We start from the raw sequence: 13,690 nt of genomic DNA on the forward strand, positions 1-13,690 counted from the left end.
GCAAAACCCTCAAATCTACGAAAAATTCATTTTGTCAATTTTTGTCGAATTTGTGCTCGTCACCAGATTCTGGGGAGCGAGCAATAATTAGCACAAATTGCGTAGAACACGATAGCGGGTTCAGATTTATAATTTCTTGAAAAAAATTTCCGGGTGGGGCTGGCGTCACGGAGGTTTTGAAATTGGCGCTATATACCTAGATGACATAAATCGTATTTTTTCGAACAAATGAAAAAAAAATTGATTGTGAAAACCAATCGAATCCATAAACAAAGCTATAGTATCATTTGGAAATTATCACCATTGGATGGGTTGAGTTGAGTTGAGCTACGATTGAATAGTAAAAAAAGTAAAAGCTAATAATATATTTCGTCTACTGATTTAGGTTTTTATGTATCGATGTTATCTTTTCTTCTCCTGGCAAATTCCCTGTATTAAAGTTATGTTTTTTTAAAGTAAACTTATTTTTTTATTATTAGAAACGAGCGCGACAGTGATATGAGCAACAACACATGTAAATCTCAACGCATACAGAAATTTCGCTGATAACCTTTCGCCACAACACATTCTTTTATTTAAACGAAGAAGAAAAAAAACAGCAAAATATGTGTTCGGTATACCGTCGATCTGATCAAAGCTGTGTGATCAGTGAGCTGAATACAGAATTGGTTTAAACATCGAAAGTTTGGCTGCTTAATTGGAATTTTACCAACTACGTAGTGATTTTCAACGCTGCATACATTGTTTTGTCCTTAAAAGTGTATTTTTTTTAAAATAGCAAGTGCAAGTAAAAGAACAGTAAAACAAATGTTTTAGACATAAACCGATTGAAATTTTGCAAACAATCGATGTGGTCAGTGCTAGCAAATATTCCAAAATTTGTATTTAATAATTTCTTCAAAAGGGTATCAAATGCATTCAATGAGGTTACGAGTGTAGAGCGAAACGTGCACACATGTTCTCTATGTAGATTTTGATTTTTCTCATTTTCCACATGAACGCCTTTCATTGTTAGAACACAATCATAGTATTCTGCTATGTTCTATGTTCCTATACTATGTTCATTTGTGATGTATACATTTTATGTGCTTTTGCTCAATATTTAAGAATTATCTCGCCGTAAAAATCAAACATGGATACTGGATAGACATATATGTGGAATGAAAACCTTTATAAATGTGAAATAAATTGGATGTGTTGAAGTGGAGAGTAGCACGAAAATTTCCACTGCGAAACACGTAGTTGTCCAGTATACAGCGCGAACATCGAAACGTTTTCTGTTTCTATTTGCATGTTCAGTCTGAATCACCAATTGGAAGGAAAAGAGATTTGCATTTTTGATAAGAAAAACTACAGTTGACGGTCAATAATATTTCGAAAATTGGTCTAGTATTGCATGTAGAATTTAATAAAAAGGCTAAATAGTGTCAAACATACAATTCTGAATCTAATGCCGTATTGAATGGAGTACATGCCATTCAAACTAAATTAAATTAAATTCCATTAATGTTGTTTGTTTTTCGTGACATTATTAAATTTGAAAATCCACATTGTTTCACCAGAACAAAGTTTCATTTAATGTATAGCATTCAATATGTCCAATCTTAATATATATAATTCAATAGCAATCAGTGTTGGCATGAGATTAAGCATGATTTCATAGATATTTATGAATACAATTACATTAAAATAAGTTTTTAATAATAATATTAAAATCCTTAAAAGCAATATTGCTCAAATTAAAGAAAAATCAAATAATGGAATTGCATATCTGTCCATAGAATTCGAGAGAGGTTACAACGATACAAGTGACTACGATTACGATAACAGCACAGACATGCCGAACACCACCATCGTACAAGACCATAGGCAGTTAACGGAATGGTCTAAGGCTGGCGGTAATTCAACTGAGATGCCACTAGATATGGTATTTAATGATGGCCATCTCTTATCAATAGTTGTTTACAGGCATGTCAAAATCGTAATTGTACAATGGAAATGAAAAACAAATAATAACTCTAAGATTGAATCAAACGCATTCATTTACAGTATTCTAATGGTACTTTCGTCAATTGGGAACATCACAGTCCTGGTACTTTTGATAAAGCGCCGATTAAAGCGGCCATCTCGAATAGACACCATGCTAACACATCTGGCCATAGCGGATTTACTTGTTACATTTATCATGATGCCGCTCGAAATTGGCTGGGCATATACTGTATCATGGAGAGCAGGTGACTTTATGTGTCGGTTAGTCATCAAGCAAAGCGATTTCAAAATAATGAATAATTGTTCACTTGCTTTTTGATCTTTTAGGCTAATGAGTTTTTTGAGAACATTTGGATTGTATTTGTCAAGTTTTGTTCTGGTTTGCATATCAGTTGATAGGTAACGGTACTACTTATTTAGCTGTTTGAAACTGTTCTTATTTGTATAAACGTCTAGCTCAAATTTGTAGATATTTTGCAGTCATAAAGCCAATGAAACTGGCAGGTGTTAATAGACGTGGAAAAGTAATGCTGTGTGCAGCATGGATAACTTCATCGATTTGTAGTATGCCCCAAGCCATCATATTCCATGTAGAAAATCATCCAAATATCACACATTACCAACAATGTGTCACATACAATTTCTTTCGCGACGAGTCCCACGAAAAAATCTACTCGTTCATTGGAATGATGTTAATGTTAGTGTGTGCTATATCTCGTCTCTTGTTCTCGTCTTACACAGCTAAACACAGTTCAATAACACTTATTTTAGGTATGCTTTGCCCCTGCTATGCATCGTCTATTGCTATGCATCGATTTACATTGAGCTATATAAGAAGAGCAGGAAGTGTGTAACAGGTGGGGATGATGGTTATGAAAATGTTTTTCTTTACGTTTTTATATCAAATAAACGAAATAAATTTTGATTGAGCAGATAGGTTTCGTCGTTCAAATGACGATGTCTTGAGCCGAGCAAAGAGGAAGACACTACGAATGACGATAACTATTGTGATAGTTTTCATTGTCTCGTGGACACCATTCTATGTAATGTCAGTTTGGTACTGGTTGGACAAAGACACAGCACTCAAAGTCGATCAAAGAATACAAAAGGGTTTATTCTTATTCGCATGCACGAATTCGTGTATGAATCCTATTGTTTACGGTCTGTACAACATCCCCAGGCGTTCGAAAAATGATTTGGTAAGTAGGTAATGAAACATTTTGAAAAAATAATTGAGAATTGGTTTATGTACTTTCCACAAATGATTCACTTGTTATTTTTTGCAGCGGCACTCAAATGTCCTTCATGCTTCAATGTCAAAACCCAACGAGTCTATAGCCAACGATTTTAGTCGACGAAATAGCGTGCGGAAATCAGTTTGTGTAAAGTGAGTGTGATTAGAAATAATTTTTCAGGCAATTTCCCAAAGCGATCAGTGAATTGGGCAACACTACGCATTAGCACATGTTCTATTTCATGCGAATCAATTCAAAGTAATTTGAATAAAAAAAACCATTCTCAAATTGATTTCCAAATATCGTTTCAGTTGTGGCGAGTCAATTGATCTTTCCAACTTGAGGGTGCATAGAACGTTGTACCACTAGTGTTAAGGAATCAATGTGCTGTAAAAATCGACTTTTCACCGTTCTGTGGTTAATTTTTCACATTCTATTTTATTCGAAATATAAGTAATTCTAGCAACAAATAAAGTGTCACAATTTTGTGTGAATATTATCATCAAAATCATTGAATTTAAATGTTTCACTCAAACATTTTTAAAATATCGAAAAATTATTGTGTCGAAATATCTAAGATTTCGGAACATATTTTTTCAAATGCAGACTTTTGATTGGTCTTATGACACTCTTGCGCTCTTCTCTATGTCTCTTTAAATCATTTTCTCGCTGCTTATTGTATTTCGATTTCTTTCCAATGGTAAACGCCATTTGTGTGCTTCCCAAGCGATTACTATTCACCGGTTGCTCGATGCCGCTAGTGTTCTGCAAACGATCACCCAAACTTTTTCTGAAACCGAAGGAAAACACAGCAAACTTAGTAGGCAAATATGCATCGACACAAGATTAATTTGATAGACTTACTTGTTGGCCTTAGTTGTTATGTTCTTCACCTTAAACTCAATGTTTTTACCATTTCCATTTGTTGAACTTGACTGTCCAAGTGTCGTTGCTGGCTCGTCGTCATTTTCATTTTCAGCACTGTTGTCATCTTCTTCAAGTGATTTGAATTTTTGATCAATTCGAATTTGACGGTATGTTTTCTTTAGATTTTTCTCCCATGTGCGATCATCATCATCGGAGCTCTCCATTTCCTCGTCTTCAGGCTCTTCTGAGAACAGGTCATCATCAGAACTCTTTGCTTTCTCATCCTCATCCATGAACGGCATCGCGCTTTCCACCTTTCGTTTGAGCTCTCTTACTTTACCCTTTTGCAATCGGCTCAGCACTGGCGTTAACATTTTATATTCGTCCGCATTTTTATCTACTTCAAATTCAGGATTGCTGAAGAGTGCCTTGAACCGGTCATCTTTCAACAAATTGGCAGACTTCTTTCGTCCGTTATTTTCATTGTCATCTATGTATTTCAAAGCCAACTCTTGATTAACAGCAGGTAAGTCGGATTTGATCTTGAGGCGAGCGGGTCGAGAGGCCTCAATTTGCTGGCGAATCTTCTCTTTTCTGTATTTTTCAAAGGCGAATGGCTCAATTGCTGAGCGAGCCTTGTTGTAAAGACGAATATCAACGAAGAATCTGCAAGAAAACAACATTTCAACTTTTTTTTTTTAAATAATTCCCAAGGATATCAATACCAATCGAAATGAATTGAAAATAATTACCCGTGCATGTATGCCCGAAGCAAATTCGTTCCTTCCAAATGCTCGAGCCCAAGTTCGATCAGCTCTTGTTTCGTAACAAATTTGTAATCATCATATATGTTCTGAATATTTTCCGACTCAATTTCCTCGGTGAGGTTATCCAAGAATGAGCACCAACGAGGAGCGGGGCCCATCAATGGAATATAATATGTGAGCATTTTGACATCATCTTGAGCGAAAAATACCAGACCCGTATTTGATATCGTTGTGAAATCATTGAAGCTGGTGTCTGATTCGATATATGCAATTTGTTTACCCGACGTCTCGTTCCACACTTTGAATATAGCTGTGTCCATCGAATAAATGGCATTTTGTGATGGATTGAAGGCAATTTGTTTGATTGGAAATTGATTCAAGTGATCCTTTACAATCATGGGCTGATTAGCGCGTATATCAAAAACTAGCACATGACCCGAATGTGTGCCGACACCCAATTGTAAGCTATCCTTGAACTTCATCGCTGATATGGATGGGAATGTTTTAAATTTTGATACATTCATTGCAACATCTAATACACCAACTCTATTCTTATCACGTGGATCCCATGCTTCGACTGTTCCCTCTTGGGTTCCAAAGCAAATCAAGTGATGATCGGGATTCACCTCACAACGATTCACTGAGCTAGTTGACTGTGATTTCAAGGACTGCAAGAACTGCCCACGTTCCAAATTCAGTCGATAAATTTCACTTGATGCGCCGACAACAAATAAATCGCATGACGGAGCATGATATTTCATGTCGTAACCAAATCTTGGTATACGCAATCTATAATGTCGACCGTGCGCAGCATGAAATTCAACGTATCGATCGTTTTGTAGAAATACCATTTTACTGTAGTCATCACTGAGAACCTCTGTGCACACGACTTCCGAATCAAAACATCGTTCAAATTTGACCGATAGATTGTTCACTTCGAAGCACGTCACTCTCGGCTTATACGTTCCAGTCGCAATGATGAACTGATTGTCCGGGGACATTCGAATTGATTGGCAGGCGTCTGGCATATCAAAGTCCTGAATTAGCTCAATTCTCTTTCTCAAATCCACTGATTTGTTGAGTAATTTTCGCCGCCGTTGATCTGTCAGCCACTAAAATTGAAGTAGAATGTAGTTAGTTAAGTAGAATGTAGTTAGTTCGGTTAGCCGAATCTAACCGACAATGAATACTTACTTCTGGGAGTGATTTCCCAGCACTCAAATTATATATTTTCACATCATTCACATCGGTCATAAACATCTTGGCACGTTTTCTTTATTCTTTATTAAATGATGACACAAATTTCTTTTAAATATTATTAGAATAAATTCATCGCTTTTTCTGCACATTCGCGTTGTTTACTATCGTAAGCACATGTGTAGCCCGTCGAAGACTTCTGTCAATTTGAAGTTACATTCATATACAGTTCGAGTTCTCACCACTTGAGGCGCTGAACTCAATTAGTTTCTATTTTGATTATAGGAATTAGACCAGATTTTCTATAACAAAACATTTGAATTCGATTTGAGAATTTGAGAAGTATACTACAGGCTATAGCTTATGTTTTCTTCAGAAATGATAAGAATAAAATTATTGTTCAACGGAAATATGAATGAAAATTTTTTTAATGGTTTTCACAGCAGAAAATAATTTTCGTGCTAACTTTTACAATCGATGTTCAATTACGACTTTATACTGATACGATTTGATAGAGAACGGCACTAATTAAGTAGCCAATAACGCCGGAGAAAACGTACTTTTCCCCCAAAAGTTGTGTAAATCAGAATGTTATTAAAAATCACTGTATTCTCGTCTACGGTTTTGCACTGGTCGTTTATTCGAACTGTAATTTATCTAATATATTTTATAACTCAATGAAATTTTCATTATGTCACATCAATCTTCGTTGTACAATTTGAATAAAAGTTATTTAATATGAAATATCAATTTGTGAGTGCCGCTAACATATTCCCGTACAAAAGTGATTAGCACACGTCAATGATCATATTAGCATCACTTAACAAAATAATGCCTTTCTCTCTCTCTATTTCGCACACATACACAGACGCCGTAACTATTCATGTAGAAAATATTTTATTCACACATTTTAAATCAAACCATTTAATTGTTCTATGTCAATATAATCTGGGACGACTGTTTTTATAATTGCACTGAATGCAAATTGCTTTTTTCTACTGTACGCATCAAAGAACAACAAGAAGCATACAAGTGGACTTGTGAACAATGTCATCGTTTTTATTAATCAGTTTTCGGTATTGATGATCATTTGAGGACGCGCTAGATAATTTTTGCTCATCAACAATTATGCAACTAACAATTTTGTTTATGGTTATCACACAAGCAACAACAAAAAATTAGACCTTACAAGCTTGTCTGACATTGGCCACGGCCAATCGCATATCTACATTTTGAAGAGAAAAAAAATGCGTGAATAGCAATTTATAACAATTTTTGTCTGTATAAAATAATATTAAAAAAAAACTGTGATATTTAGCAAAAAAATTAATTCCTCACGAACTTGCACAAAAACTTATTTAATTGCCTTATTCTCGTGATTTTATTACAATTGTCACTTTACTTTCTTCCCACTAAAAAACAAATTCAATGATATTATCGGTTATTGTGTAAATTGAAGAATTATCCTTAACATGTCTATGTCATATGACAAGCAATTCAATTTTTACAGTCGTTTATGGCTTTGAATGAAGTGGGAAAGATATCAGTTGTTATTCGGTTTTATCACACATTTGAAGATTTTTTTTATACTTGTAAAAATGTTAGTCAAGACCCTGCTTGTGGCTATTGAAAAAAATGGTTGGTTTGATCGGTAGTGATTTCTCAATTTCCTTATGACAGTTGAAGATTAAGTCGGTACATTTGAAAAATCGCAATTTTATTTTGAAAAAAAAAATTCAATTAGAAGGAATATTGACATACGATCATTGCGATAATTCCGCTAACCACTTCCATCAATTTTCACTTGATGTTGCTTTCGATTGTTTACTTTGTCCGACACTTGCATGTGTTGATGTTTATTGACAGTGAATTAAATAGAGATATCCACGAGCCAAACACTACCGTTCGACACATATACATGACTAGCATTTGAAACAAAAAATATTTTAAAACAAAATTTGTTCGGAAGCCAAGCATTCAGGCAGTGACTGCCAAACGACGTTGATGTGCATTGAGCTGCGTGCGCAGTGCGTGTTTAGAATTAAAGCTTTAGTGTTCGACAATAACTTAGCAATTTCAATACTTTTCGAAAAAAAATAGTTTGCGTGCTATAAAACATTGTAAGTTCAATCGAAAACAAAATTATAAGATTAATTCAAAACAAAAGAAAATACAAAAATAAGTGAAAAAGAAGCTAAACAAATGATGAAAAGGAAAAAAAACAAGGGCAACTCGAGCGAGCAATAATTTTATGATTGAACAAATTGAGACTCGAGTTTACATTATGTTCGTTATTGTGATTCGATTCATTTGTACTTGGAACATAAACAAAAATTCATGAGTGAGACAAAGTTAGGAATACAAAATGGTTATCGCTTTTTTTTCTTGCAAGAATTTAATAAAGTGAACGAAATTGAACAATTTCCTCTTGAAATTGCAAAATGAAAAAAAAAGTAATATGTGGAAAACAGTAATTTTGAATCAAAAATGTTCTTCTATTAGTGTCATCATCATTACTAATGTAATGACGTAGAAATAACCTATAAAGTATTTGGAACTGTAGCGCCGATAAAATTTTCAATCACGATTTTTGAGAGTTGCTTTCGTTATAATTGAACAACTTATTATCTCCAAAAGAAGACTGAACTTGAAGTGAAACAGTTTTAATGAGGCGATAGATATTGATAAATCAATAATGAGCGTGCGGGTTGTGCAATGTTTATTATTTTCATTTTTATCGTTTAGCACCATTTCGTTTCATTACCGCATTGAATTCATATAAAAGAAGTCGCATGACACCATTTCTTGTGTACAAGTCATCGGGAACAAGCAATATTTGTCAATTAATTTTGAAATCTTAATCAGAGAATTCAACTTCGACTGAGCGGTGGAGCAATGAAGTTAATACGATGAATTTACAGAAGGCAGATCACAGAACAATCTTACAATATGATATGGTTATTTGAATTTATTTCTGTGAACTATCAATAATGATATTGCCAACATACTAGTATCGTACGACTCCAGTATTCAACCAATTCAAAACCCATTAATCCGGGGAAACGTACAAATTTTAATTGATAATTTCAATATTTTCCGCTTTTGATAAGAGGAAGAGACGTCTAATATGGTAGACAGTATTATGAAATCTGTAAGCAAACAAATCTTTCGCAGGTAAAACGGATTTTAGACAAATGTAAAAGAGCGATTGGAAATGAACAAGAGTTCGAAAAAATGCGATTCTTGAAATGCTTCGATAAGGCATACACCTCTATGTCTATAGTCCAACCATCACTTTCAAAATCCTGCTAACAGCGCAGAACCAAAGGCTCAAAAAATCGCGAGTGTTTTTTTTTATAAATTGTATTACGAAAAAGCACATGATCTTATTTATTACCTCTGTATTTATTCCACTTTGGTTGGTTTTTTTGCAACAATTTTTTTTTAAAATGAAATTCACAATGAGGCACGTGATTTTTGTTGGGTTGATTTATTTCATTATTATTGTCAATTAAGAAGGCGTATAATAAAAACAGGACGCTACTCCGTTCCCTTTATAAATATATCTCGCATGCACACAACCCAAAGCGTGATTTTAATCATCTGACAGCTAATAAGTCTACGCACTTCTAATTGATTGACTCATATTAATTCGAAATAAATTGCCATCAGTATCTTAGTGAAAATTACTTCGATGTGATTGTGGATTTCATGACGTTCTGCGTTCGATTTTGTTATCTTTGAAAACTTTTCGAATTGAAAAAACATTTATCTGTCGCTTCGTAATAAGCAATCTCTCTTAAATCACCAAAGGCTTCATTGATAGAATTTCAATGATAAGAAGAGAAATCAACGATTAAACTACACTGTCGTTGCAAATTGAAATTAGCCAATCTGGCGAATCGAAATCATTTTTTTTTATTTAGTGTTTTTATGGCCGATATTTTAAAGTAAATAAATTGAGCTCTTTTACGTACTCCACATGCAAAAACGGCATGACATAACTGTTTGAAATTGTTCAATTCACCACATGTGATTAAAATCACATCAAAATATTTCCCATTCCAATTACTGTTGTCACCTTTTGAAGTCTTAAACATCTCGCGAATTCATTGTTTTAGCAAGTTCATAATGTTTATTCTCACATCCAATTTATAGTCATTTTATTTATTTCAATATTGTCATTGGCTATTGGTTTCTGTTCATTTCTCTACAAATAGACGTTAATTCACTTAGCAAAGTTTGTTTGATGGCAATTTGTGATTCATTTTCACATTGTTTTTATCAAATTTAATTGCTTGTAAATATTATATTTTCTGTTTTGCATGTACGAAAACTAACAAAAAAAATCAGTACAAAAACCAAACGCCATTTGACACGTACACATCTGTGCATGACTTTAATAACAATAACATGCGGTTGATTCGCATACAAATAACAGCTTGTTCTGCGAAATTTGTTCACATAATTTATTATCATTAAATGAATCGCGCGCGAGCTCACTAATTTGAGAAAAAAAAACGAATGCCATTGTTAATGAAGTGGAATATAAATACCTAGAAGGAACAATTTTTTTATATTCCAAATTGACTTTTTATCTCCATTAGAAATATGTCACAACCCACTATCGACTCAGAAAGCATCGCAATCACATCTCAACCAGTAGCATCACCTCCTCCAACGCCAAAGCGAAAGGTGAGCATCGCTAATGATCCAGTAAGCGAGAGTCGCTACGATAACTTGGCCTTTGAGCCTTGTTCCAAGCGAAAAACTTCTCAGGTAAATACTTCTTGCCCTCCACTCTTCTTACTACACAGCCAGAAAAAACATTCGAATTTAGAGAGTTGGCAAAGTTTTTATCTCCCTAATTATCGCCCAAATAGACAGATCACTCAGAACTGCATCACAATGCAATTCCAACGCGAAAGCGAAGTATTCTCGTTAATGGAGGACAAGGCTCGCACGGCGACGGAGAGTCAATTTACAGTCATAATTCACATGGTAATGCTGCAAACTGGAAATAGTATATTTAAGAAGAAAATGAACAATTTGCTTATTACCCAAACAGATATTAAAACTTTAAGTGAAATCAAGCACAAACCGTCAGATCCTGACTTGAATAGAAAAACACAGATTGAACATTCATGGATATACACATTTTGCATAAAATGTCGCGGCGAAGATGATACACCGTCTTGGGAGCCTCCTTATTGGCAACAAGTATGTCCATTTCCACTGTGCCCCACATTTCGCCAGTTTGCGAGACTGTGGTCAATTATTATAATCGGAATCATTGCATGGATAGCTCTATACGTAATAGGTTAGTATTCTATTATTATAGAAGCCCATCAATATTATTATTGTAATATATGTTTTTCCATATTATTTTTTTAATTCTGGCAGTGGGTGATACTGCAGCCCCCGGAGGTCCACTCTTTGGCCTGGTAGTCTTAGTGGTGGCGTCGAATTTTGGTGGCTTCCTCATGTCACTCACAACTATGCCCAGGTATTTTGATATTATTAATGAATTTATTAATTTTAAATTTTTTTTATTTTTTTAACCATTTCCATTTTAATAATGTTTATTTCAAAGACTGATTGGCATGCTAGCGACTGGAATCCTTTTTCAGGTACGTATTTTTGCTAGTTTTCACAATTTTGCAACGATAGTTTCATTATTCATATTGAAAATTCCGAATTGTAGAATCTTGAATTGGTAAACCTTGGTTCGAGCACAGCTGAAATAGCAGGTGTAACCAGTTACATACGAAAATTTGCACTTGTCATAATTCTGATACGAGCAGGCTTAGAGATGGATCACGACGCATTCAAGAAGGTTTGGGTAACAATAATTAAACTGGGTCTCGTACCATGGACAGTTGAATGTGTGCTGTGTGCAGTGCTATCACATTTCATTTTTCATATGGATTGGATATGGGCGTTCGCTTTGGGCTCCATCATTGCTGCCGTTAGCCCAGCGGTAATAGTTCCCTGTCTTTTCCGACTTCGAACCAAAGGTTACGGTGTTGCAAAGGTAGTAGTGTTTCAATATTGTTTATTTGATATTTTCAACGTGTGATTTAAATCGACATTAATCTTATTAGGGGATACCAACAGTTATTGTTGCCATAAGTGGTATTGATGATGCAGCGTCTGTTGCAATATTTGGCATTTTGGCAAGCATTATTTTCGGAACCGGTGGGTTAGCGTACCAAGTGAGCCAAGCACCGGTTTGCATCATAGGTGGTCTCTTGTTTGGTGTTGTTTGGGGCACTTTGATGAAATTCATTCCAGAAAAAGGTGACCCTTACGTTATCCCAATAAGAACTCTAATGCTTTTTGCCGGTGGAATTTTGGCTGTTTTTGGAAGTGAACACATTGGATATGAGGGAGCAGGACCATTAGGAGTTGTCTTCGCTGCCTTTATTGGGTGAGAAAGAACATTAAACCATTTAAACATTTATTTATTTTCATTTAATTTGTGTAAGCAATCATCTAAGACATTCATTCTCACATATTTATGCATACAGTAACTACTTTTGGTGTAAAGAAGGTTGGGAGGTCGAAGAAAATCCAGTGGGTACGGCATTCGAAATTTTCTGGATGTTCTTTGAGCCCGCTTTATTCGGTGTAACCGGCGCCAGCATAAAAATCAACGAACTTGACAGCCATGTGGTTACAAATGGTGTTGCCATTTTAGTTGTATGTGGAGTGGTTAGGATTTGCGTTACAGCTTTGATCGCATTCGGCGACAATTTAAATTTTAGGGAAAAGGTATGAAATTTGAAAACGCACACATACATACTAGCGACGATTCAATTGTGTTTATTCTGCGTATAGATATTTGTTTCGTTGGCTTGTATGGCAAAGGCAACAGTACAAGCAGCTCTAGGACCCGTTTGTTTGAAACGGTTGAACAATGACAGTACATCCGAAGAGAGACATTATGCAGAACTTATCCTTATGGTCTGTATTTTGAGCATTGTAGTAACAGCACCGATTGGAGCGATATTGATATCGATCACAGGACCGAGGCTATTGACCAAAACTAAACAATTGCCACCAACCGAAGGTATGAACCCACTTTTAAAATCTGTGGCATTTCATATAGCTATCTTTTAAATCTTCGTAATTTCATTTCGTTTAAAATTACCATTTTAGGTTGGCGTCGAAGTCATCGTCCCTCCTTATATGACATCAGCATTATTGACGAAAAAGAAGAACGGGAAGATCCTGAGATGCAGGAAGACGTGGAAACAGTCGGAAATACAAATTCCAATGCTAATAAAACTGTTTATTCCATAACGAAATAAATTTGGCGTATTGAAACTATGCTATTTAACATCATAAAGATGTTATATTAAAATTGCAAAAAGAGAAGAATTGCTGCAAGTCCTCATATATGCAATATATCGAACGTAGATTTGGTCAACAGGAACCTCCAGTTAATTAGACAATAATCTCTGCTGTAGATATAAATAGTAAATGGAATTATGTTTTTTGTTGTTGTTGTTGTTTTCGTAAATACATCAACATTACCATTGGAAATAAACATTTTAATATAAAGAAAATGGAACTTTTCATTCATTTTTACAACCTTTTCCAATTTATTGAATCCACCTGTCCTTTGTGGGC

At 34.8% G+C, this 13,690-nt stretch overlaps 3 protein-coding genes across 5 annotated transcripts; 2 read left to right on the plus strand and 1 right to left on the minus strand.

Moving 5' to 3' along the window:
* Positions 1–355: 355 nt before the first annotated feature.
* On the plus strand, positions 356–3,740 carry LOC129570075 (adipokinetic hormone/corazonin-related peptide receptor variant I). Of its 2 annotated transcripts, none has more exons than XM_055449464.1 (9): positions 356–853; positions 1,782–1,968; positions 2,050–2,250; positions 2,317–2,388; positions 2,459–2,686; positions 2,761–2,846; positions 2,923–3,196; positions 3,276–3,376; positions 3,536–3,740. In XM_055449464.1, exons 2-8 carry the CDS (start codon positions 1,838–1,840, stop codon positions 3,325–3,327), a joined length of 1,044 nt encoding a protein of 347 aa, XP_055305439.1. In that variant the 5' UTR covers positions 356–853; positions 1,782–1,837; the 3' UTR covers positions 3,328–3,376; positions 3,536–3,740. The 2 variants fall into 2 exon arrangements, with proteins under 2 accessions (XP_055305439.1, XP_055305438.1); XM_055449463.1 differs by having other exon boundaries at positions 359–853; positions 2,923–3,188.
* LOC129570071 (nucleolar protein 10) lies at positions 3,643–7,445 on the minus strand. Its single transcript, XM_055449453.1, has 4 exons — positions 6,053–7,445; positions 4,844–5,970; positions 4,089–4,757; positions 3,643–4,014 (listed from the first exon to the last, which is right to left on the minus strand). The coding sequence occupies exons 1-4, from the start codon at positions 6,116–6,118 to the stop codon at positions 3,798–3,800; spliced, it is 2,079 nt and encodes a 692-aa protein (XP_055305428.1). The 5' UTR covers positions 6,119–7,445; the 3' UTR covers positions 3,643–3,797.
* Positions 7,446–7,967: 522 nt separating this feature from the next.
* On the plus strand, positions 7,968–13,626 carry LOC129570072 (sodium/hydrogen exchanger 9B2). Of its 2 annotated transcripts, none has more exons than XM_055449454.1 (11): positions 7,968–8,175; positions 10,663–10,834; positions 10,939–11,056; positions 11,124–11,375; positions 11,459–11,561; positions 11,649–11,685; positions 11,760–12,089; positions 12,160–12,485; positions 12,586–12,829; positions 12,896–13,127; positions 13,217–13,626. In XM_055449454.1, the coding sequence occupies exons 2-11, from the start codon at positions 10,667–10,669 to the stop codon at positions 13,366–13,368; spliced, it is 1,962 nt and encodes a 653-aa protein (XP_055305429.1). In that variant the 5' UTR covers positions 7,968–8,175; positions 10,663–10,666; the 3' UTR covers positions 13,369–13,626. The 2 variants fall into 2 exon arrangements, with proteins under 2 accessions (XP_055305429.1, XP_055305430.1); XM_055449455.1 differs by lacking the exon at positions 7,968–8,175 and adding an exon at positions 8,265–8,396.
* Positions 13,627–13,690: the final 64 nt, after the last annotated feature.

Source organism: Sitodiplosis mosellana, unplaced genomic scaffold, assembly GCF_009176505.1.
Source record: "Sitodiplosis mosellana isolate CC-2019 unplaced genomic scaffold, AAFC_SMos_1.0 Smas_scaffold_47, whole genome shotgun sequence".
In the NCBI taxonomy this organism is placed as follows: Eukaryota; Metazoa; Arthropoda; class Insecta; order Diptera; family Cecidomyiidae; genus Sitodiplosis; species Sitodiplosis mosellana.

Bases quoted from the DNA above. Each gene is read 5' to 3' on its own strand.
- LOC129570072 (XM_055449454.1), top strand. From the start codon at position 10,667: ATGTCACAACCCACTATCGACTCAGAAAGCATCGCAATCACATCTCAA. The intron at 11,562-11,648 runs GTATTTTGATAT...TTTATTTCAAAG, and splicing joins TCACTCACAACTATGCCCAG to ACTGATTGGCATGCTAGCGA. The intron at 12,830-12,895 runs GTATGAAATTTG...TTCTGCGTATAG, and splicing joins ATTTAAATTTTAGGGAAAAG to ATATTTGTTTCGTTGGCTTG.
- LOC129570075 (XM_055449463.1), top strand. From the start codon at position 1,838: ATGCCGAACACCACCATCGTACAAGACCATAGGCAGTTAACGGAATGG. The intron at 2,389-2,458 runs GTAACGGTACTA...TCAAATTTGTAG, and splicing joins GTTTGCATATCAGTTGATAG to ATATTTTGCAGTCATAAAGC. The intron at 2,687-2,760 runs GTTAGTGTGTGC...CACTTATTTTAG, and splicing joins TTCATTGGAATGATGTTAAT to GTATGCTTTGCCCCTGCTAT.
- LOC129570071 (XM_055449453.1), bottom strand. From the start codon at position 6,118: ATGTTTATGACCGATGTGAATGATGTGAAAATATATAATTTGAGTGCT. The intron at 5,971-6,052 runs GTAAGTATTCAT...CTTCAATTTTAG, and splicing joins CTGGGAAATCACTCCCAGAA to TGGCTGACAGATCAACGGCG. The intron at 4,015-4,088 runs GTAAGTCTATCA...CTTCGGTTTCAG, and splicing joins ATAACAACTAAGGCCAACAA to AAAAAGTTTGGGTGATCGTT.